Here is a 20,196-nt window from a genome sequence, read left to right as displayed (position 1 = left end):
CAAAGCTGCTACAGACAGCTACCAGCCCACCCAAGACCCCATCCTCCATCTGACTCGCGCAGAGCAAACTGCCATTTTTCGCCTTCGTACTGGACATGACTGTGGCGAGGACGATCAAACCCCACCGCACATTCTACAAGCCTGCCCTCTCCATGCCCCCCTGCGCGACCTGACCTGGCCAGAGAGGACAACCTCCGACACTAAACTTTGAAGAACTGTGGAAGATCTGCGCCGAACCTGCGAGTTCATACAATCAGCAAGCCTAAGATTATAAGGACACAACCGTCGAACGCTGAAGAAGAAGAAGAAGAAGAAAGATGATTCAACACAGACATATAGTTACACAAACATGGAACGGTTTTGCAACAGCATCCAATAGTCACTCCTGTAACCTAACGTCAGTGATACCACAGCCATGGTTGTGTTGCCTGTGTTGCTAATGTTCAACTTACTTTTCACATAATTCCAGACCGTCATTTGCAAGCAACTCTGCTTTTCTTTTTACATTTAATCAAGTTTTGACTTAATGTTTTAACATGGACGGGGAATCGAGACGAGGGTGGTGGTGTATGTTTGTATGTATGTGTGAGTGTGTATAAAGTGATTCCGAAAAAAACTACTGGACCGATCTTCATGAAACTTCACATGAGAGTTCCTGGGTATGATTACCAGCTATTGTGTTTTCAGCGTAGCAATAGGGCCCGATATTTAGACGAGACAAGTATAATGCCGACGAGTCGAAGACGAGTCGCATTATACTTGTTCGAGTCTAAATATCGGACCCTATTGCTACGATGAAAACACAATAGCGTTTATATAGCTATTCTGACATTAAATTCTGTGTTAAAATCATGTGTTTTGTCAGCAACAAGTACCAGAATGGTCCATGTCGTTGATTGCAGACGACGGTTCCCTTTCCGCATGAAGCCACAGAAATAACCGAACATTGAAAAATCCACGGACATGTATTACGGAGAAAACTCGAGATAACCGGATGTTTAGCATTACGTCAATATGCTAGGTATCATATGACGTCATGACGTATCATGCTTGCCTACGTATATTGTATGTTCGAAAGTCTGACTTCTGTTGGGAATTCGCGTGGTGAAGACTGCGGTAAATTAGTACAGCGCACCTATGATTGCTGCTTACTTGATGCTCACAATAATGACCATAGATTTGATTTTAATTGTATTACACTCCTCAGTGTCTCTAGTTTATGCTGTAAAAAGTCCCAAGGAATCTTCGGATAGATAGTATTGTTTTTTTGCCTGTTTTGTTGGGCCTACGTCTCGGTGAGCGGACGCTCTTGTGCGGCGGAGATCGGAATGCGGTCGCATAGTTTTACTGCAACGCGCGTGCAGCCGGGAGTTGAGTATTTTTATCCTCCGTCCCATAACACCATTTCTGGCAAACAATAGGGCTTTGTTTCCACTTCTTTCACACTGTGAAGATATCTAACACCATGTATGGGCTAAACAACACGTTTGGCGATTGATTGCTGTATAGATCTAGTTGATTAGCTCAGTGTAGTGATTTGATTTGACTAGACGACTCCAAAACAAAGATGGCTGCCGAATCTTCGAGCAGCACATTTGTTGAGTCATCGACGAACAAAACAGAGGTAAGTGAGCACATTTTACGATTAATAGTGCATTACAGTAACAATTGAAGCAAAGTAGGTAGAAAAACTAACATGCATACGCCGTAAGAAGTTTTCCGTGCTTCGTACTGTACTGTTCAAAGTGATTCTGAAACTGAAAGTGAAAGACGAACACAGCACACTCATGTGTACACGCTTTCTCGCCCTGTTACAGACACCCATCTAAATTAATATCTAAGAAATGGTATGGTATGGTATGGTATATATTTATAGTCACGGCAGAGTTCTCTGCGTGAAATTCGGGCTGCTCTTCCCAGTGATAGCGCGTCGCCATAGTACGGTGTCACGATTTCATCTTTCGCCTGTGTACATATTTCCCCCTCGATTATATACTCAAGACTGAAATGTTGTTTCCTAGTAAAATTAAGAAGTGAAATTATGTATGGACGAAAGGCATGTCAGTTTCTTGCATTTGAAGAAAATTGGTGGTGAAATTTAATAGATTTCATCCCCAAAATCGATTTCTTCGAAAACGTGTACCGAGTGGTTACGTCCCTTGAGTAAGAAGGGAAACATTGTGGGATGAATCAAATTTCTAAGTTAAATAAAACAAATTGGTTGGACAAATTTGGCCCCATGAATGTAAGGTACACAATGTCGCTCATCAGTACTATCGAAGGGTGGTTTTTTGTTCAGTGTAGAGTTTATACTAGATCAACGAGGCCGAGAATCGAAATACAGATCAACACGGCGAAAGATGAAAACGTCACACCGGCACCACCCCCTTTTTTTTCCCTGTGTGCATTGTGTATTTGTTTACCTATTAGGTTGGGTTTTCTACAGAATTTTGCCAGGGACAATTTTCTTGTTGCCGTGGGTTCTTTTACGTGCGCTGAATGCGTGTTGCACACGGGACCTCGGTTTATCGTCTCATCCGAAAGACTAGCACCCAGACCACACCACATCTGGTCTAGTGGATGGGGGAAAGGTATAGGCTCCAAACAAGATTCGAACCCATGACCCCTCAATTTCTAGCTGGGTGCATTACCACTAGACCACTATGCCACCACTTTCAGGGAATGGAGTCAGCACAAATGTTAACTCCGGGAAAATATCCCCCTAGGCAGATTCGAACTCTCGTCGTCAGATTACAAATCCTGCGCGCTACTGACTGAGCCCCCCCCCCCCCCCCTGTATGTAAATATAACTGTGTATATTTAAAATCTGAGTAACAGGCGCTCAGTTTCGACTCATCTATTCGTCAAGCGTCCAGCATACTGCTGATCATTATTGATTTCATTTTTTCCCTTGTTGCAGAACATTCCGTTGAACCTGGACTGTGCGATCTGTGAACAAGCGACACAACCAGGGGATCATGTGAAATTGACTGAAAAGGGCTGCTCTGGGATAAACTCTGCTAGCATAGAACGAGGGGACAACCTCCAGGTCAAAGCAGGACAGCTGGTTCACGCAAAATGCCGCAAGGACTACACTCATCACAATTCCATTGCAGCATTGAAACGGAGTGTGAGAGAAGGGACCCCCTCCCCAGTTAAGAAGAGGAGAAGCCTCCGGTCTCATCATAATTTCGACTTCAAGGCTCAGTGTCTCTTCTGCTGCCAAAGCACAGAGCCTTTGAGGAACAGAAAAGTTGAGAAACTAATTCCAGTAAGAACAGACTGTTTTCAGGAATCTATTGTGAAAGTGTGTGGGGTGAGGGGGGATGATGACAAATGGGCCAATGAAGTCAACAGTCGCCTGGCATTTGCGTCTGACTGTTGTGCCTATGATGTAGTCTACCACAACGTGTGCAGCACTAATTTTCGAAAAGGATCTGGAATTCCTCAGTCTTTCTCTGATGAAGCAAAGGGGAAGAAGCCAAAAGGTCGTCCTGAAAACCCAGTGATAAATCGTGCTTTTCAAGATGTTGTCAAGGTTCTGGAATTTGGAGATTATGAACAGGTAACACTTCCAGACCTGGTCTCCGTGATGCAGCAATCCCTTGATCAAGTTCATTCTTCTTCTGTTTCATGTCAAGTCAGACATGAAGGATGTGTTCTTCTCCTCAAGCAGGGCAAGTACAACAAGACTTTGGGACATCAGATCAACGCAGAGCCGTCTTGGCCCCAATGTGTGCAAGAATATCTTATTTGCGCATGCATTTAGTGGCTGTGACACAACTTCTCGGCCTTTCAGTGTCGGAAAATTTGTCCCAGTGAAGAAACTGCAAAAAAAGAACAAACTGTTTGAAAATAGTGCCAAGGTTTTCCTGCAGACTAATTCGGATCACCAGATGATTGCAGAGACAGGAGAGAAACTGTTAGTCGACATCTACAAAGGAAATGATGGTGACACTCTTGACAAGCTTCGGCTGGTAAAGTACCACGAGAAAGTGTTCACCGGCTCTAAGCAAGTTCAGCCAAAAGTCCTGCCTCCTACTTCAGCTGCAGCCACAGGGTCTTTTACCAGGTTCAGGAGTGGGCTTGTTTGGGTACCAGTCTGGAGCTCATGCTTGAAGAATGGGGGTTTCAGCTTCAGCGGGGACAGCTGCTTCCTGTTCACACTGACATTCCTCCAGCCCCTGAGGAGTTAATGAACATCATCAGATGTGGTTGCACTACTGACTGTTCCTCACAACGCTGTAGTTGCCGGAAGGTCGGCCTTAGCTGCACAACTGCCTGTGGACAGTGCCGTGGAATGCTTCCCATGGATGAAGAGGAGGAGGAGACTAATATTTGAGGTAGGAGTCACTAGGACTGTAGAAATAGAGTCAGATAGGTATCTAGGTTGAATTATGCATCATGTAAGGGATTTTCTTTGTTATGATGCTTTTCGTCATCAGGTATGATCACCGTTACCGCGGGAAATAAAGTTCTTACTGAATATTTCATCAGCATTTGACCGGAAATGGATTTTAGCTTAATATTCTTGTTATTCAGCTCAAGCCCTTTCATTTGATATGCAGCATGATAGGGTTCTCATTTTTTTCCAAGAAATTGCTAATTTCTTTTTTCTTTTTTTTTTAAATATCGAAAAAGCCCGAAAAAAAATTAATTGTTCCAGTTTCTCACCGGGACTTTTCATATGTGTTTTTTCTTGGTTGGTACTATGTATTGTGATATAAATCAATTCTATGGTCATTATTGTGAGGTGAAATCATAAGTGGCCTGGACTAAATCTGTAGATGATAAGAGAACAAGGATTGTCTCAGAAGAAACGACTAAATGTTTCAGACCGGTAACTTCATTTCAACATTGCACTATACAATGGACGTTCTATGTGGCAGGAGAGTTTGCTGATTTTGTGTTAAACATTGGAGAGATCGTCTGCTAGAATCAGAGATAGGTCGCTTCAGATTGCAGCTTCTGAAAATTTGCAAGGTTTCTTGCCTGTTAAAGAACTGGATTTTACACGTAATGTATGTCATGTACAGTAAGCAACAACAAAAACACACACAAAGCAAATGGCATCGTCTGTCGACTAGTCACAGAAACAAACCTGGCGAGGTATGCGTGTACTTTATACACGTCAATCAATCAATCAATATGAAGCTTATATAGCGCGTATTCCGTGGGTACAGTTCTAAGCGCTTGTCGAAGAGTTGTCAACACAGGACTAACAAAGAAACTAACATCTACAGACGGAAACGAACCCTATCACACACTAGCAAACCCTGATAAACATACAACAAACAACTGTTTAACAACAATGGAAGAAACCGGAACCATGCGTCTTTGTTATCGACAATATGGTTTTGGATATTGAGTAAAATGGCCGACTTCCGCAGCATTATGCTTTGATGATCGGAAGAGACCATCCAATCACAGCCCCCGAATTCCCCCACGTGTTCATCAGAATAGCTATATATCCTCATGTTTTGGATAGATGCCTTTGATGACGTCATATCCGGCTTTTTGTGAAAGTTGAGACAGCACTGTCACACCCTCATTTTATAACCAAACTGAATGAAATTTTGTTCAAGCAATCTTCGGACAATGGGATTGCATTTCAGCTCGTAAGTTCGTTAAATATTAGTTAACATGTTTGCTCATTAAAGTTGTCATTAACAATATAATTTTCAAAAACAGATTAACATATGATTGCATTGTATTCCCCATCTTCTCCTAAATTAAAAAAATATACATAGATATGTCATGTTTACTCGCAAAACGTCCTCAGAATGAAAGGAAATAGGTTCAGTAAGTACTATACGGTCGCACGCTTCGCGGAGACGAGCGTGATATTCGTCTCGGTCTTCGGGTACCTCCCCCTGCCGAATTGCACACACCTGTATAACGCCACCGCCGAGTCCGGAGTGTGAGTGGAGGAAGTGTTCGGGTAAGCCCATCATCTTGCCCAGCCAGTCTGTGGTCACCATCTCCAGCTCTGTGCAGGCCGGACCGGAGGCCTGGCAAGGAATAACGTAAGACATAAGATAATGTGTTGTTCATACAATTAAACAATGGATGGAAAAGTGTGGTTCATCTGCTCTTAAAAACAACCAAACAACATATGACAACAACCATAAACATAATAAACAATAAAACATACGAAGTAAGAACACCCAACGTACTCCAGACAGCTCTCAATCAAATGCTATTTTAAAGGCACAGGATATAGATTTTTGATCCTCTCTTACGAAACGAAATTTCTGACGGCAAAAGGGAAACAAAGTTCAAAAAGACCTCATTGCGTGGGTAATGGCGTCACCTCTCGATCATGCATGTTTCAAGAGGAAAGTGACGAAGAATTTCGAAAAATTTGTCTCGGTGACTTCAACCTATCAGCAGTAGAAAATCAATCGTAAGGTCACCACCACCAGGCTGTGCATGTGTCGGTATCGTGTATCATTAAGATCTGATATACAAAGGGAAGTAAGCGCTCTACATTCATACATGTGCTTTCTTGCCTTTGTTTCAAGGAACTTACGAAGACACAAAATAATGTCTTTCCTGGGTAAAGAATTGTATATCTGGCCAGATCTGAGAAGGTGCGTGCCTTTAAGCTTGACTATCTCCTGTTTTGAGAAAACTTGCTTGAATGTAAAACGCGCCCTTCTACCAACTGACGATTTATCACGACGATCACGTCTGACATTATTAAGAAGAGAATGGAAGTAAGTGGTCTAAATATAGATCGACATTAACAGTAAGCAAGAGTTATGCCGAACCAGTCTCCTGGACTGATGTCTACGAGAAAGGTGTCAACCGAGTGAGAGCCAACCGCGAAGTCGGATTGGTTGAAACGGACAACAAATTACCGCGGGTGGCTCCCAGTCGGTTGGTAACTTTCTCGTGCTTCTGAGCCCTGGTGGTACGCGAGAGAATAACTAGTACTAAAACGAACAGACGAATTTTATCCTCAAATCAACAAACCACTTTGCGAAGAACCGAAGTGCAAAGCAGACAAACAACAGACACACAGACAAACAGATGAACAAAATTACCCAAGAGAATCCAATGCAGCCGATGGCATCACCCAGCATGTCGCCAAGTATGGACGGATACGATCCTCCTACGGCAAAGTAACCATGGAAACGAGGACTCCTCCAGTGCATCACCTAGTGCAGTGTTGAAGACTCGTGAAAGCAAATTGGATATGAGAGTTTGTTTTGATGCATGACTAGTTTTTTGATAACTTTTGAGAATAGTGTCTAGCCTCATGGTTCATTCGTGGCTGTTGTGTCAAATAAACTCTCGCAACAACAACTAAAATATACACCCCTGTTATAAATAGCAGTACATTAGGTTAATTATGTCGGTTAAAGGCAGAGTAAGCCTCCCGTAAACCATCACAGATACGGTCAGGCTTTTACACACAGTACAAACACCATTTCATTTAAACACTCACCAATTGAGAACATCCTAGGTGCCCTCCGTAAAGAGCGAACAATTTTCAAAGAATTTATTTTTGCGTGGTTTATCTTACCCCTGAGCCATCGTGAACCCGTGTGATCCAGTTTTCCCTTTTCACAATGCAGTCGTCATAGTTAGTCATTTGAATGCGACTCGACGTGAGCTTATCTACAATAGCACGTTTTTTTTATGCACGAAACAACGGCTGTGGTTCACAAGAACTCTAGCGATGGCTTTTGACTGTTGAGAGGAACGGCGATTTGCACTGATAAACCGGCCGTCGTCTGCTACGACCCTTGCGTGACCCTGCTTCCGGGCTTTCCTTTTTTTAAACTTTCACAACTTCGAATTGTTCTGATCTTGTCTTGATGAAAAACGAATTCTTTTATGATTAAAGAATGTTTGTGTAACAAGCTGTCAATTTATTATTTAGATTTTAAAAGTTAGGTCTAGCGCAAAAACGAGGCGCCGTTGTTGTTAACGGAACAAGTCTACGAAAATAAATTCTTTGAAAATGTCTCACGCTCGACAGAAAGCAGCCAGGATGTTCCCGTTCGGTGAGCGTTCAAATGGAAGTATGCTTGTACTGTATTTAGACGCTCGGGGAGCTCTGTGATGGTTTACGGGAGGCTTACTGTGCCTTTAAATCATTGAGCTTATTCAATGGTTTGTATGAAAAGCATATCTATTAAGCTTACTTATTTACTAATACTTTCGGTTGGTCGTTGGTTGTTGTTAATTGCTGTTGGTGGTTGTTGTTGGTTGTTGTTGTTGGTTGTTCTGGTTGTTGTTGTTGTTGTTGTTGGTGGTGGTTGTTGTTGGTTGTTGTTGTTGGTTGTTGTTGTTGGTGGTGGTGGTTGTTGTTGTTGTTGGTTGTTGTTGTTGTTGGTTGTTGTTGTTTGTTTGTTGTTGTTGGTTGTTGTTGTTGTTGGTTGTTGTTGGTTGTTGTTGGTTGTTGTTGGTAATGTTGGTTGTTGTTGTTGGTTGTTGTTGTTGGTTGTTGTTGTTCTTTGTTGTTGTTCGTTGGTTGTTGTTGTTGGTTGTTGTTGGTTGTTGTTGTTGGTTGTTGGTTGTCGTTGTTCATTGTTGTTCGTTGTTGGTTGTTGTTGGTTGTTGTTGTTGGTTGTTGTTCGTTGTTCATTGTTGTTCGTTGTTGTTCTTTGTTGTTCGTTGTTGTTTGTTGTTGTTTGTTGTTGTTCGTTGTTGTTGGTTGTTGTTGGTGGTTGGTGGTTGTAGTTGGTTGTTGTTGGTTGTTGTTGGTGATGGTTGGTGGTTGTTGTTGGTTGTTTGTTTTTGTTGTTGGTTGTTGTTGTTGTTGTTGGTTTTTGTTGTTCGTGTTGGTTGTTGTTGTTGTTGTTGTTGGTTGTTGTTGTTGTTGGTTGTTGTTCTTGTTGGTTGTTGTTCTTGTTCTTGTTGGTTGTTGTTGTTGTTCTTGTTGGTGGTTGTTGTTGTTCTTGTTGGTTGTTGTTGTTGGTTGTTGTTGTTCTTGTTGGTTGTTGTTCTTGTTGGTTGTTGTTGGTTGTTGTTGTTGTTCTTGTTGGTGGTTGTTGTTGTTCTTGTTGGTGGTTGTTCTTGTTCTTGTTGGTGGTTGTTCTTGTTGTTGTTGGTGGTTGTTGTTGTTGTTGGTGGTTGTTGTTGGTGGTGGTTGTTGTTAGTTGTTGTTGTTGTTGGTTGTTGTTGTTGGTTGTTGTTGTTGGATTTTGTTGGTGGTTGTTGTTGTTGGTGGTTGTTGTTGTTGTTGGTTGGTTGTTGGTTGTTGGTTATTGTTGGTTGTTGTTGTTGGTTGTTGTTGGTTGGTGGTTGTTGTTGGTGGTTGTTGTTGTTGGTGGTTGTTCTTGTTGGTGGTTGTTGTTGGTGGTTGCTGTTGTTGTTGTTGTCGGTGGTTGTTGTTGTTGGATTTTGTTGGTGGTTGTTGTTGTTGGTGGTTGTTGTTGTTGGTGGTTATCGTTGTTGGTGGTTGGTCTTGTTGGTGGTTGTTGTTGTTGGTGGTTGTTCTTGTTGGTGGTTGTTCTTGTTGGTGGTTGTTCTTGTTGGTGGTTGTTGTTGTTGTTCGTTGTTCATTGTTCTTCGTTGTTGGTGTTGTTGTTGGTGTTGTTGTTGGTAGTGTTGTTGTTGTTGTTGGTGTTGTTGGTGGTGTTGTTGGTGGTGTAGTTGGTGGTGTTGTTGGTGGTGGTGTTGTTGGTGGTGTTGTTGGTGGTGTTATTGGTGGTGTTGTTGGTGGTGGTGTTGGTGTTGGTGGTGTCCTTGTTGTTGGTTGTGGTGTTGTTGGTGGTGTTGTTGTGTTGGTGGTGTTGTTGTTGTTGGTGGTGTTGTTGTTGGTTGTGTTGTTGTTGGTGTTGTTGTTGGTGGTGTTGTTGGTGGTGTTCGTGTTTGTTGGTGTTTTTTGTTGGTGTTTGTTGGTGTTTGTTGGTGTGTGTTGGTGTTGGTGGTGTTGTTGGTGTTGTTGGTGTTGTTGTTGGTGGTGTTGTTGGTGGTGGTGTTGTTGGTGGTGGTGTTGTTGGTGGTGGTGTTGTTGTTGTTGTTGTTTGTTGGTGTTGGTGTTGTTGGTATTGGTGTTGTTGGTGTTGGTGGTGTTCTTGTTGTTGTTGGTGGTGGTGTTGTTGTTGCTGTTGGTGTTGTTGTTGGTGGTGTTGTTGTTGGTGGTGGTGTTGGTGTTGGTGGTGTTGTTGGTGGTGGTGGTGTTGGTGGTGGTGGTGTTGGTGGTGTTGTTGGTGGTGGTGTTGGTGGTGTTGTTGTTGGTGTTGTTGTTGGTGCTGTTGTTGGTGTTGGTGTTGTTGGTGTTGTTAGTGGTTGTCACGATTTAGTGACATGGATTGAGAAAGTGTCACTCTGTGGGGTGCCTTTCTCGAATTGCGACAGAAAGCGCCTGTTGTTTTCTGTCAACGGCTGTGGGTTTTAGCTGACAGAGCGGCATAGCGAACACGGGGATTTTGTGTTGTAAAGGTTTCACGTGGGTGATTTCTGCTGTCAGGGCAAAACTGGCGATAGCTGAACTTGGTACGTGACAAGGTGAGTCACGTGATTTTGTCAAGGTTGTCTGTGTGAGACATGTTAGGTGGACACTCGAAACTCAGCGGCTAGAGAGAGCAGTCGGTGTCTTATTTTCCTACAAGTTTGATGGTCTTCAACGCGTTGACTTCTGCATTGATTTTCAACGTGCCGTTCTGCTTGCACAGTAGGGCTTCAAGGAATTTCAGTTAGATACCACTTTCTCTCTGTTTACATGCTGGCTGACATGACGGGTCGTCAAAGTCTCTTCGCTGTGCGGGGAAGGTTTTTCACCGCATAAGGATTCAGCGCAAGAGGGTGGATGGCGGTATTTCCGTTGACGAACGGGTGCCATTCAAAAGGAAGCGGATTCGCTTAAAAGAGAGAGCTACCTACATTAGGCTGTTGAGGTAATAAATCATTATTTAAAGTGGATTTGAAAAAAAAATATATATATATTTTTTACAACTTTTTTTTGTTTTTTTGTGAATTTGAAAGAAACTTTTTGAGGTGTGACTCTAAACACATGCCCCCCCCCCCCCCCCCCCCCCCCAACAAGGTTTTTGTTAAAAAAAAAATTAAAATGAATAAAAATTTATTTTGGCAACTATCTCTTTGTGACTGACACTGGGTGATTATTCCCCCCCCCCCCCCCCCCTTATGTTGCAGTTTTCCAGAGAATGTGCAATACTAAATGTGAGAACATTTTTGTTTCTGACTACACATACCATGCCATGAGACAATTTGATGTCAAATCATTGTACCCTTTTCGAGACAACGGAACTCATTTTCTAGGCTTCTTAGGGAGCCAGACCCTGTGGTCTATGGAGGTTGAGGGGTAGCGTGGCATGTTTAGTGCACCGATGCTTTTTGTTGCAGCCTTTTTTCATATCTTCCGTTGCTTGCTGTTTTCAACGGCCTACGTATATCTACTACGTGCTATGCTGAGCGGGATGCTGTAACCAGGTCGTCCGCGGCATTGATGTAACCCCCTGCTAACCTGATGTACTGGTGATTTGCTGTCGCTGTCGCCGTCCTACCAGCTACACCTCTACTATTTCTGGTAGACTACGGGAGGACCTTCAGCGACTGAGTGTGGCGCCTGATGTCTCCACTGTTCCCTGCTCCGTTGCCACGCCAGCCGGCACTACATTCAACGGAGCAGTTGTGGAGACTATAGACTAATCACGGGCTGCCCACTCAGTGGCAAAAAGCTAAGTTGCACCATGTCTTTTGCACCCTTCTTACCACCAAGTCATCTATTATATTTATGATTACACTCGAGTGGTGACAACGTGGGGTGTGTGACACCTGCATGAACTAGTACTTTAAGGCAGATCAGTGACTTTCTTAACTATACACGGGATCAGCGTGTTATTATTATTTTCTGTACTTTAACTGGCATTTTTGTCAGTGACCACTTGTTTTTACGTTTTGAACGTAAAAAAAAAATCTTTGGAGTGAAGTCTCGAGGGAGGTGGCGTGTTATTACATAAACAGGCGTCTGAAACTTATACTTTTTGTTGATTCTATTTATTTGTATGACTGCGAGAGTGGATCGTGGTGTGCTTAGTTAGTTAGAAGTAACTAACCGTTCATAATCACCTTATGTGATATATTGAAACGTGACAGTGGTGGTGTTGTTGGTGTTGGTGGTGGTGTTGTTGGTGTTGTTGTTGTTGTTGTTTTTGTTGTTGTTGTTGGTGTTGTTCGGAAGTGGAGGGGTGTTCGTTTGCTTGCCTGCTGTAAGGACGCTTTTTTGTTTTTTTTTGTTTTTTTGTTGCTTCTTTGTTTGTTTTTAACAACGCAGGTCAAAATGCCACACATGATAAGACTCCGAGCTCTTCACTGGGTCATCCTACCATAACAGCCCCAGATGTAACGGTGTGTAGATGAAAGTGACGTACATGAACTCACCCCCGGCATTATAACCTTCTCGATGTCCTTGAAGATGTCTTCCCAACGCTCGGGATCTTCCGGAGCAGAGTCGGGCAGCAGAGGGAGAAGGTAGCCAGGCGAGACGTTGTGCTTCACTGAGCGTTGACGAATGTTGTCGTGGTAGTCAGCTATGTAGTCGATCATCTGTTTGCCAACCTCTCGGAACTGTTTCGAATCCATGCTGGCTTCGGGTCGTTGGCTGAACAAGTGCTGATGGTTGAAATGCGGCACAGTATAAAACCTTTTAAAAAAAATTCTAAACAGCCCCCCCCCCCCCCCCCCACTTTTCCCCCATTACTGCCCACTCACTGTGCACTTATTCGAATGCCGAAGGTCTCTTGAGCAGCTGTTGCGAGCATACGAGGGTAAGTATGCTCAGAATGAGAAAAATCCCAGTGTTATGGCCTGACCTTACTTTTGTTTGTTTGTTTGTTTATTTTTATTGTTTTATTTTTTATTGTTTTTGCTTTGTCTCGATTCAAAACTAAGATAACAGCATGACATCGCGAATTTTATGACGTCATGAAAACACGCTGGAGAATGATTTTGAATGTGCTGGTCAAACCTCTGTCACCATTTCCACGGCAGAGGCAAACATTACTCTGTGTGGTGACGCAAGGATACGGGACCGGGGTAGGCGGAGGGGGCTGGTGAAAATGGCGAAAGCTTTTAAATGTGGTTGCGTGTCTGTGTGTGCGTGTTTTTTGTTTTTGTTTCTGCATGTTTGTTTGTGTTTGTTTGTTTGGTTGGTTGTTTGTTTGCTTGGGTTGTTTTCTTCTTAACTCCCCTTGTTTTTCTTTTTGATGCTTTCCTGAAGCTCATGCTTGACAACAGGTCGCATCATGTGCACATCAGTTTATCACCCACCATCACTACCTCAGATAAAGAAGTACGACGTAGAAAAGATGGTTTGTGGCTGTACCAGGGAATCATTCCATCAAAAAAAAGCTGAATTCCACAGTAACGATCGATGTCCGGAATTATTCTCATTATTATCAGTTGAGCACTCGTACGATAATATAGTTTTAGAATGCACAGTCGTTTTGTAAGTTTGATAGCAGCATGTCATTAATTAAAATGAATGTTATCTTTAAAAACTTAATGTCTGAGTAGTTTAACGCCTTTTGACTTACCAAACTTAGTATTACGTCAAAAATATGCTGTGCATTGTATATTCTGAACATATTTTTGTTACACTATTGCTACATGTTCGATTGCCACCAGCTTGTATTTATAATTACCTGCATAGTATGCATTTGATTTTATGAATAACCACATATGTATGCTCTTCATGCCTCATCTTTATCATCATCATCATCATCATTATCATCATCATTATCGTCATCATCATCATTATCGTCATCATCATCATCATCGTCATCTTTATTATCACGTTTTCCGACCTCCTTTTGTTGGTTAACTTTTTAACTTTTTAATTTTTTTTAATTATATAATTGTGTGTCTATGCGTCCCAAGGACAGATTGTAAGAAAAGGCGTAGCCTTAAATCTAAATCCTTGTAAAATAAAGTTCAATTCAATTCAATTCTCTCTCTCTCTCTCTCTCTCTCTCTCTCTCTCTCTCTCTCTCTCTCTCTCTCTCTCTCTCTCTCTCTCTCTCTCTCTCTCTCTCTCTCACACACACACACACACACACACACACACACACACACACACACACACACACACACACACACACACACACTTTTAAACTTCATCAGCATAATTATCATGGCAAAGCTTATCTACAATCATTAACTTACTCTAGAGCTTGCGTATCAGGATAATATATTCTTGGAATTGTCATACGACTAAGATTTAAAGATATGGGCGTCACGATGGTCACACTCAGACAGGTTCACATGAGGTTATTTGCCCTGGTCCTGCACTCCGAAGTCTCTGATATTGTTCAGTGACGCATTGTCCTGCTGGCAACCAGCTCCACGTGCTTGGGCATGAACGGTCACCAAGAAGACCATTATCTCTCATATATATACTGGCTGTGTGAAAGCTATTAAGGTCAATGACAGAAAAACCGTGTAGGCTACTTCCTCACTGCAGCCCTGGGAATTTGTTTAATCCTGTCCCACTCAATTATCGGAATGTTCCTGTACACTATGTCTTTGTATCAGAGAGTTGTAATGTTCATTTGTAAGGACGTGCTTTCCTGAAACAGATGAAGAGTTGGATTACAACGCTGCAGTGTTCTCTGCCTGCCCTGGATTGTAGCTTGCCCGTCGTAAACTAGCAGTAGATCTGCGGGTGCTGTGTTCATTTGGAAATCTACCATCAGCTGTCTTTTGTACTGCAGACACTAAGCAATAGGTACCTGCCATGTGGCCACTTTTTCCACTGCTGTCCTCAGTCATATACTTTTCATCAAGACTTGTCACCATGCCGAGTGGATCTAAATTCAGAAGTCGTCATGTGGCTGAGGCATATCTGACATAGCGTCGATCTTGTTGTAGCTTATCCTCCTTTCTGAAACAAAAGGCAAAATACGATTAGTTGTAATGACTACAACCTACACAAATAAAAACAGTGTTTTGATACTGAATAGTCGCGTTATACAAGCTACTTTACCTATGCAGCATGCATGGGAATCCTACATTATGCGAAACATGTCAACTGACTGCAGCAGCCTGGTTCTTAAAATAATTCTGACGGTCAACACAGTCAACACACTATTCACAGTCCATTTTGAGGAGCAACTGAGGTACTCTCCAGTGGTGGATTTAGGAGGGGGGCGGGGAAGGGTGCCCGGACCCCCCTATAGGGAAACAGAGAGAGATTCAGGGGGGGTAGAGGTCATGCAACCGACCCACCCTGGCATTTTCGGGCGCTTTGCACCCTCAATTCAGGCGCTTCGCGCCTTCAAGTTCGTGAAAAACAGTTTGGGTGTGCCCCCCTTTCCTGGATCCACCCTTGCTATCTGATGGTCTTGTTTGAATGATAACGATCAACTCAGAAGGAAGAAATCAACAGAGGAAAAAATAAACCATTAACATTAACCGCTGAAAAATACAGAATCACACTGTGCCATTATGTAGAACAAAATTCCACAGCAAGCTTTCTTTGGACGACTGTCGTTGTCTCAAAACTCGCATTCTACCTGCTGTCCAACAGAAGCTAATCTTACGTTGTACTGCCTTGATAAAAAAAAACAAGTCGCGTAAGGCGAAAATACAATATTTAGTCAAGTAGCTGCCATTTTTCAGCAAGACCGTATACTCGTAGCATCGTCAGTCCACCGCTCATGGCAGCCAAAGGCAGTGAAATTGACAAGAAGAGCGGGGTAGTAGTTGCGCTAGGAAGGATAGCACGCTTTTCTGTACCTCTCTTTGTTTTAACTTTCTGAGCGTGTTTTTAATCCAAACATATCATATCTATATGTTTTTGGAATCAGGAACCGACAAGGAATAAGATGAAAGTGTTTTTAAATTGATTTGGACAATTTAATTTTGATAATAATTTTTATATATTTAATTTTCAGAGCTTGTTTTTAATCCGAATTTAACATATTTATATGTTTTTGGAATCAGAAAATGATGGAGAATAAGATAAACGTAAATTTGGATCGTTTTATAAATTTTTATTTTTTTTTACAATTTTCAGATTTTTAATGACCAAAGTCATTAATTAATTTTTAAGCCACCAAGCTGAAATGCAATACCGAAGTCCGGGCTTTGTCGAAGATTACTTGACCAAAATTTCCACCAATTTGGTTGAAAAATGAGGGCGTGACAGTGCCGCCTCAACTTTCACGAAAAGCCGGATATGACGTCATCAAAGACATTTATTAAAAAAATGAAAAAAACGTTCGGGGATTTCATACCCAGGAACTCTCATGTCAAATTTCATAAAGATCGGTCCAGTAGTTTAGTCTGAATCGCTCTACACACACACACACACACACACACACACACACACACACGCACAGACAGACAGACACACATACACCACGACCCTCGTTTCGATTCCCCCTCGATGTTAAAATATTTAGTCAAAACTTGACTAAATATAAAAACAAGTCGCGTAAGGCGAAAATACAACATTTAGTCAAGTAGCTGTCGAACTCACAGAATGAAACTGAACGCAATGCAACGCAGCAAGACCGTATACTCGTAGTCCACCGCTCACGGCATAGGCAGTGAAATTGACAAGAAGAGCGGGGTAGTAGTTGCGCTGGGAAGGATAGCACGCTTTTCTGTACCTCTCTTCGTTTTAACTTTCTGAGCGTGTTTTTAATCCAAACATATCATATCTATATATTTTTGGAATCAGGAACCAACAAGGAATAAGATGAAAGTGTTTTTAAATTGATTTGGAAAATTTAATTTTGATAATAATTTTTATATATTTAATTTTCAGAGCTTGTTTTTAATCCGAATATAACATATTTATATGTTTTTGGAATCAGCAAATGATGGAGAATAAGATAAACGTAAATTTGGATCGTTTTATAAAAAAAACTTTTTTTTTAACAATTTTCAGATTTGTAATGACCAAAGTCATTAATTAATTTTTAAGCCACCACGCTGAAATGCAATACCGAAGTCCAGGCTTCGTCGAACATTACCCGACCAAAATTTCAACCAGTTTGGTTGAAAAATGAGGGCGTGACAGTGCCGCCTCAACTTTCACGAAAAGCCGGATATGACGTCATCAAAGACATTTATCAAAAAAATGAAAAAAACATCTGAGGATATCATACCCAGGAACTCTCATGTCGAATTTCATAAAGATCGGTCCAGTAGTTTAGTCTGAATCGCTCTACACACACACACACAGACACACACACACACACACACACACACACACGCACGCACACACGCACATACACCACGACCCTAGTCTCGATTCCCCCCTCTACGTTAAAACATTTAGTCAAAACTTGACTAAATGTAAAAATGCCAACAAAGCCAAGGAAGCTGTAGCAAGGTGAGTTTACCAAACGTTGCGGACATTAACGAATCGTGATAAGCTTAGTGCGTAAACAGCAAATAGTAAAATCAAAGAGAGGAGTCTGGAATGAAACGCTATACAGATCTAGGTAGATCTAGCATTCACAAATTGTCTGTAAGGCACCACATTTTACAGACAGAACCATGACAGAGCATGTTTTGAAACTGAGGCAAAATCGTAATAATTTTGACTTTGAGAACAGATTCATCCTGTTTTCCTTATATCTGCATGTTTAAGTAAATAGTAGACAGTTTTATACGGGCAGAGTAAACTTGAGACTCTACTGCAAGTCACTTGAAATTCACATAAATCGAACCAAGAACAAAGACATCCAAACATTACAGGCAGTTTAGATCAACTAATTTCACTGGAGGTGACTGCCTGGCACTGTTTTTCATATCCGTGTCTGCTGAAATAGAAAAAAAATAAACAAAACGAATGATCAGTAAGCTTATGTGACATGAGTGGGAGACACTAGATCTGTCTGTACTTACATTGATCTAAGGACTAAGTCCGGTCGAGAATAAAAGCTGGTTCTTGTACGTAGGTATTAGTTGGAGTGCCTTAGAGAATGATGAGCATATGAGCTTGCGGTGATCATCCTTTTTTGAGGATGAAAGTCGCTTGTTCATTTCAATGCTTGTTATTCTCTCAGGTGCCAGGAGAAAAGGTTCCGTACAACTCTCGCTTACTCTATTACACATGTCGTATGCATTAAGAGCGATTACTTCCCTTTGGTTATTTGATATCATAACATCGCTCTGCCTCATTCTGTTTGAGATTCTAATTTGTACTTACATTGTTACTGGGACACGACTGCCAGATCAACACTGCGCTTTCGACAGCTGATCTTCCCTGCGCAGACACTGGAAACACGCTGTGCAGATCAAACCGTTGGAAATCTCCTTTGGCTTTGGTATCTTCTTTATCTATTTTTCTTGAGCTAAGAAAGCGAACAATGTGAAATCGTCTTCCCCGAATCGGCGAATGCAGAGGTGAGAACTGGAAAGTGAGTCTATGACCACAATCCTTCACGCGACCTGACCTGGTCTACATACCACACACGACACAAACCAGTCACCTACTTTTACCCGCCCAAAACCCCCCACCACCCGTTTTCTGTGGATACACACTTTAACTACACACATGCCGACGAAATGTTGATCATTGCTTCAATACTTTGAAAATGTTGCTTGGATAATAACCAGGTGAAATTAGTATTTCGGTGTTAAGTCAAATGTTAAAGTTTCTATCACACACGCACGCACGCACAGACAGACAAAAGTTAGCATCGCATAGGCTACACTTACGTGAGCCAACAATCGAAACGAGTTAGCTTACAACAAATAACCATTACTGACGCCTGTGTTCACAGCCTGAAAGCAGCGATGATGCTTACTTGCTAATACCGCCCTTTATTAAAGGCACAGTGCAGCTCACAGCCTACGTTTTGCGTTTTTGTTGCAGCTGAGTGCATTTACAGTTCAAAAATCCTCCAATGGTAGTAATACAAACCCAAAACTACCCAACGACGACATCTGTGAAGCTCGACAGTTTCTTGTTCACGCGAGTGCATACATTACCATAGTTATAACGTGGTGTTTGGTCGGAGTTCGATTCAACTGAGTGATTCCGGCCTCCATTTTGTTTTACACAAACTCATGATGATGTCTGACATAGTTTGCTAGTGACGTGTCTTTTTGTGCATGATGTGATGATCTACCTGATCTAAATTTAGATCCAAAAAATAAGTCAAGACCAGCCGGGTCCGAGTACGAAATTAATTCGTAAAAAAAATCGCAGTTCTTGACTCTTTGGGTGCAAGTCAATGAAACTTGGTAGTTCTTCTAACGGATAGCTGCCTGAGGTATGACTAAAAGCCCCAGGGGCTCCGTGCACCTGGATTTGACAAGTTCAGTACCTTTAAAGGCTGCCATATTCGTAGCGTTCATTAATTAATTCATATTGTTTACATGTGCCAATCATGTTATAAAACTGTACCTAAGGGGATATAATAACGATTGGCTGTAGCTTTCGAACACAGAAAAAATTATTTCAGTATTGCAAAGTCAGTGGTGTTGATACTGATAGTGTCGAATGTAAACAGAACAGTCTCAAACGCCATCTTTGGTTTACGAAACGTCACGGAGTGACGTCAACGGTCTAAAAATAGCCCAAGTCCTGGAGAACTGTTGCTAAACAATGCAATAAAGAATTAATTATTTCTCGTAATTGGTAATAGGACTTCAAACCTAAAACTTTGCAGGAAGCTTAATTTATACATCCCCGCAACGATGGGAAAAGCCCTGGAAGTAATTAAACTAATTAAATAGGACTATGTCATTGTCAGGTACATGCAGTTCATACTTTTTCAAGGGATACTTGATGGGTGTTTTTTTCTCCACAATTGATTTCAGCGGTGTGCTACTATGCCACTACTATATTTTGACAACATTCCCTGTGTGTGTGTGTGTGTGTGTGTGTGTGTGTGTGTGTGTGTGTGTGTGTGTGTGTGTGTGTGTGTGTGTGTGTGTGTGTGTGTGTGTGTGTGTGTGTGTGTGTGTGTGTGTCTGTAAGTCTGTCTGTCTGTCTTCTTTATTTCGCTGTATATTTGAGTGTGTATTTTTCTCTGTCTCTGCACAGGTGCTTGCGTACTTACGTGTATGCGTGCGTAGGTTTGCGTGCGAGCAATTGCAAGCATGTATGCATTTTTTGTGTATAATATGTATGTGCAAGTGTGTGTATGTCGAGGGTATGGGTGTTTGTGGGCGGGTGTAATGGTGCAGGGGTCATGCGGTTCACTCAGTGTCTTATCGCTGTCACAGATACATGACATGTCGACAATGTAC

General features: G+C 42.0%; 1 protein-coding gene across 2 annotated transcripts in view; it reads right to left on the bottom strand.

Moving 5' to 3' along the window:
• Positions 1-20,196, bottom strand: part of LOC138971255 (aromatic-L-amino-acid decarboxylase-like) — a 52,695-nt gene that overhangs the window by 24,970 nt on the left and 7,529 nt on the right. The window contains exons 4-6 of one of the 2 annotated variants that reach the window (XM_070343956.1): positions 12,364-12,583; positions 7,050-7,163; positions 5,892-6,011 (exon numbers count right to left, since the gene is read on the bottom strand). In XM_070343956.1, the coding sequence (XP_070200057.1) occupies positions 5,892-6,011; positions 7,050-7,163; positions 12,364-12,583 (454 nt within the window). Of the gene's footprint in view, positions 1-5,891; positions 6,012-7,049; positions 7,164-12,363; positions 12,595-20,196 lie in introns of both variants that reach the window. The other variant, XM_070343957.1, reaches the window with a different exon arrangement.

The sequence above is a fragment of the Littorina saxatilis genome, linkage group LG7 (genome assembly GCF_037325665.1).
Source record: "Littorina saxatilis isolate snail1 linkage group LG7, US_GU_Lsax_2.0, whole genome shotgun sequence".
NCBI lineage: Eukaryota > Metazoa > Mollusca > Gastropoda > Littorinimorpha > Littorinidae > Littorina > Littorina saxatilis.
The sequence above is the reverse complement of the archived record's forward strand: the minus strand, read 5'-3'. Positions and strand labels throughout refer to the sequence as shown.